Genomic DNA, 5473 nt, shown 5'->3' on the forward strand with positions numbered 1-5473 from the left:
AATATAATAAAAATTAAATAAAATAAAATAAAAATAATTAAAAAAAAATTAAATAAATAATAAAAATACATAGTAAAAACTAAATCCGTCATTAAAATAGAATATAAATTAAAAAATATCTTCTTTTGTTTTTAATTTGATTATTACAATAATTTCAAGAAATGTATAAATAATATATATAATATTAAAACTTACTATAGTTACACAATGGACCTCCGTAACCTGATTCACACTTACAGACATCGGGTGCGATACAAGTACCATGAATACAGTCCTTGGAACAGATAGGAATGCAACGATCACCATCATTGGTCTCCGTATAACCTTTGCAACATTCTTCTACGGGTCTCTGTTTTTTTAATTCCTAATCGAATGAAATTCAAACATTAAAAAGACTTTCTTTTTTTTCTAAATTTTCTTTTTAATTAATTATTATTTTTATTTATTTATTTATTATTATTTACCTGCTCCTTAAATATAGTCTTAAATACGACTTTATATTTGGAGCATCTTGGTGGAAAACTGAAGCACCAAGTATTCTCTCGGACAGTATAAGGTTTCTGCTCCGATATCCTCACCGTCACTGTGTACCTGACACCAAACACGTGTAAAAAATGAATATTATGAGTTATGAAAAAGATAGATAGTTTAATAAGATTAATGATTAAAAAAAATCACTAATTCTTTTAAGTCTATTATTACTTGGTTTTATTACTTATTATTATTTATTGAAAAATTCATTAATTTAAGAAGAAAACTTTCTAATATAATATTAATATGATTTTTATATTTCTTTTTTTTTAAATTATTTAAAATATATGCGAGCATGCTTTTAAAAATTTTTAATAAAAATTCCGAATAATAATATATATTATTTATAAATGATTTTTATTTATAAATGATTTTTTTTAAAACTTGTTTTTAAGTTTTTTAAGTTCTTAAAAAAAACAAAAAAAAATTAAATAATATAAATAAAGTAAATGATCATTTATATATGATGATTTATATATGATAACTTTATATATATTATTTTACTTCTTTCTCATTTAAATATATGTTAACATATACTTATATACTTTACGTTTACTTACGTTATACACTCATATACTTACGTTTCTTGCCTCGTACATATATTTGGACCTTCTAAAGCATTAATTGTTCCCAAAGCTGCAATAGCAGCTAATAAATAAATCGATAAAGTCATTTTGACTTTTTTTTTAAAAGCATAAATATATATATAATATATATTTTCACGTATATCACATTGCTTTAAGCAATATCTCTTAATGTCTCCAAGTATTACATGTGAGATTTCTTTCTTTAGATAATTTTCATACATTCCACATAATCAACATTTTTCTGGATCTGAAAAAAAAAATATTAATATATTATTCAATTTCTTTTTATAATTATCGAAATAAGTAGTAATGTGAATTAATTTTAATAGAAAATAATCAACAATAAAAATATTATTACTAAATATTGTATGGCTATATTCAGAATGTTATCAAGCATCAAAGTGAGAGTTTGAGAATAAAAATATTAACTTAATATTTTTATATAATAAGGAAAAAAAATGTAAAAACAAAATAATGATGTTTCAAGTTTTAACATTAGATTAATTAATTAAACATTTTTTATATTTTTTAAAAATTGAAAAATCATTGGAAAAAAAACAAGGAATAAATAAAAAAAATTATATTAAGACACGTAAGTTCAAAGAAATTTCTTCTAATTTTAGACTTTGAACTCCATCGCTATTTATTTATTTTAATTGCACTCTCGACTTGTACAATTCGTGACAAATTGCATATTTATTAAAAACAACATTTATGGAAACAATTTTGTAGAAATATATTCAATAGAAATTTTCTTTCTTTTTTACTTTAGAAAATCGAAAGATCGAAAAAATCATGAAAATTTTCTTTTGAAAAATAACAATACGATAAAGTATATAAATTATTAAATATTCTTTTTTATAATTATTAATTATTACAAGATTTATATATGTTAGTATATGTTGTTTTGTTTAAGAGTTTAATGTTAATTACAGATATATTATATAAATTTATCAAAATAATAAAATAATTTAATAACCCATTGTATAGATAAAATTAATTTATAGATAACAAAGTAAGTAAAAATTTCTATTTATTTCTTAAGAAGGTATATTTTATAGAATATCAAATTCCAAGAATGATATCTAATCTTTGCATGGAAACTTTCTAGAAATTATCAAGTAGTACGATTATCGAATGCGACTCAGATGTTGCTGAATAGTTGCTGATGAGTACATTGCTTGTATTATATGTTGAGTCATACGAAGCTCGGAAAAAGTTGCATACAACTACTGAAGGCTGACTACAACTTCCGTATTATTGTCTTCAATTTGCCGAATAGAAAGTTTATCGTCAACCATGCCTGCAGTGTCCAGGAAAACATAAATAATATATTAAAGTATGAAATGTCTGTCATTTTTAAATTTTCACGGAGATATAGATTCAATTCTTTAATATTAGTTAATATTACTGAATAGAATTCATTTATAAGAGCAAAATTTTAATTAAATTTTGTGAAATAAATTCTTATCAGTTAAATTTATTTAAATGAATTTTATGAATTTGTATTATTTAGATATCAAAAAATCATAAGCTGTAAAAAAATTTTTTATTTTATGAATTCTAATTGTTTATAATCTATATTTATTTTCTTCGAATTTAAATAAATAGAATGATATATAATTTCTAATACTTTATGCTTTTTTTTTTAATATTACTTATATTTTATAATAATATTTTTCATTCATTTTTCATTGTATATCAAGAGATTTAATTTTTTTATTTTTCTTAAATTTATTTATTGTATTTTTATTTTTAGAAACTTTTTTTTTTATCTTCTGTTGCATTCCATCTGATTTTATAATATTTTTTTTTATTATTAAATTATTTTTTTTTCATATTATTAGATTTTTCTTTCTTGTGCTGAGATTTTCTTTTTGATATTATTAATATTTCTAATAGCCTAAACATCACATCAATAACTAATCAATAACTACTCGCCTACACAATCGAAGTCGCAAAAGGTTGTAATATATAAGTATAATAACCCACACTAAAAATTGAAAGAAGATCGAAGTCACGTGTGGATCGAATTTCAAACATCCATGCTCTTTATCCAGGATCAACTAACCTTGAATCGCTTCAGTAAGATAAGTTCTTTCTTCTTGGTTGTTTGCATTCTATGCAGATCGATCAAATTTAAATTTTACGTAGCTCAAAAGAAATTATATGAGTAAAATACCGAATGTAATTGCGATAATAAATCTTGATTATATTTATCAAATTTAATCTTATAATTTTATAATTATATTTTATAATTATTTAGTTAATTATTAGTCAACTAACTTTAGCTATTTAGTATTCTTTTAATAACTTTATTTTTAGTAATTTTGTTTGTATTATATATTGATTATAAATATACTTATATAACATTGCTCAAGAAAAAAATATTAATATAATAATAATAATATATATATATTATATAGTAAAAAAGTGAAATGATAGTAAACAAAACGGAAAGTTAACGAATCTAATTTTATCAGTTAATGAATAACATTTACGTACTACATAAAGATAGATTCAATTAGACTAACGAAAATCAAAATCTATCTTTGATAATAATGATTACATTTATTATCATATCTAAATTACCTAATATAATTATATAATCTTGAAATTGGTTCTCAATAGTTATCCGAATTACAAAACAAAAACTGATATATAACATGAAAGATATTAGAAAGAAATTATTAATTCAGAATCAATAAACTTCATATATTTTATATTTATATTGAAATAAAAATGTCTATTTTTATTTCTTGTTCTTAATTTAATATTTAATTACTCTATATTTGTATACAACTCTATAAACTCTATAAATTATGACTCAAACAAATAAAAAAGACAAAAAAATATCTTGTTTATATAGCTGATTTATTAGATTGACTTTTCATTCATCTAAATAAATGTATATAGCATGTGATAATTGATTGAAAATTTGAAAATGAACGATATTGCCAATGACCGTGAAACAAAAATCACCGTTGAATCTCCGCAATTTTTTCACACAGTTAACACTATCATTTCCGGTCGCTAGTCATTCGATCCATGATTTACACGTGCTTGCATATGAATCATAAATCTGGAGTCATTTTACTGATTAAAAAAACGTGATACAGACTCTTGATACAAATGATTCACAGATATTTTCTTGAATGAAATGAAGTTTCTGTTTACTTTCTATATTGCATTAAAACAATTTTTCTAACAAATTGTGTAACAATTATTAATCGCAATTATTTATTTAATGCTAATTTATCTAAAAATTGAATATTTATCATTAAAAATTTAATTATTAATAAATTTATATATTAGATAAATTTGAATATTGGATTTCTGGAAAATTTTAAATTATGGAAATTTAAAATATATATATTTAGATAATTTTGTTTTTATATCAAAGTACTTTCATTTTTGCAATTACATCGATAAGTTAAACTTGCAATATTTAAATTTATTCTTTTCTAGATCTAATCAAATAATTTAAATTATTAAAATATTCAATATTTAAAATATTCAATTACTTATTTATTTATTTATTTTTTTGAATATTTTCTATTTAAATGAATATTTAAATATTTAGATATTTTAAATTCGAAATATTCGAATATCCATCTCTTATTGAAAACATAAATGATTTTATTGTTTAAATTTAATATCATCATTATAACTTTTTATAATACTCATATTTTTTCAATTATTTCATTCATATCACTGAGTGAGACAATTTAATATAGAAACTATAGAATTCTATCTAACTTAACAATAATATATAACTCATAAAGAACATGCGTTCTTATATTTGTTTTTTGTATACATACAGTTTGAGAATTAAATTACAGAATATGCTTTAATATGTAATTGTATAATGAACACATTTTTTTCTTTTTCTTTTCTATATTTTAGAATTTAATTCTTTTTATTTTTTTCTCTGATCTTTATTTTCGTCACATAATTTTTTGCTTATTCATCTCTTAATAATATCAAATAAATTTGTATATAAATATATAATAGTTGTGCCAATATAATTTATAGATTTGAAATTTTAGATACATATATATGTTTTTATAAATAGTAAAAAAAAAAATTACATTTATTTGATATTATTTTTATTGAATTTTTAGTGAATCTTATTTTATTCTTTTTAATGATTAAAAGTTTATGATTGACATTAATTTATTTACAAATTTATATTACTTTTCCATTAATACTTCATATAAGATATCACAAAATATATTCATTATATGTTCAACAGACGAAGATATAACAATTTTACATCTACGTCAATAAGTAGGTACATTTCATAAGATTCAATTAGAAATATATATATATATATATATATATATATATATATA

The 5473-nt window shown here is 20.1% G+C and overlaps 1 protein-coding gene across 5 annotated transcripts in view; it reads right to left on the reverse strand.

Moving 5' to 3' along the window:
• The window catches only part of LOC102675532 (protein draper-like), a 29005-nt gene that overhangs the window by 6078 nt on the left and 17454 nt on the right, over positions 1-5473 (reverse strand). For all 5 annotated transcript variants that reach the window (XM_031514949.1, XM_031514948.1, XM_006609147.2 and 2 more), the window contains exons 2-4: positions 1113-1365; positions 465-591; positions 196-364 (exon numbers count right to left, since the gene is read on the reverse strand). In XM_031514949.1, coding sequence (XP_031370809.1) covers positions 196-364; positions 465-591; positions 1113-1339 — 523 coding nt within the window. In that variant the 5' untranslated portion in view covers positions 1340-1365. The remainder of the gene's footprint in view (positions 1-195; positions 365-464; positions 592-1112; positions 1366-5473) is intronic.

This window comes from Apis dorsata, unplaced genomic scaffold (assembly GCF_000469605.1).
Source record: "Apis dorsata unplaced genomic scaffold, Apis dorsata 1.3 scaffold_52, whole genome shotgun sequence".
NCBI lineage: Eukaryota > Metazoa > Arthropoda > Insecta > Hymenoptera > Apidae > Apis > Apis dorsata.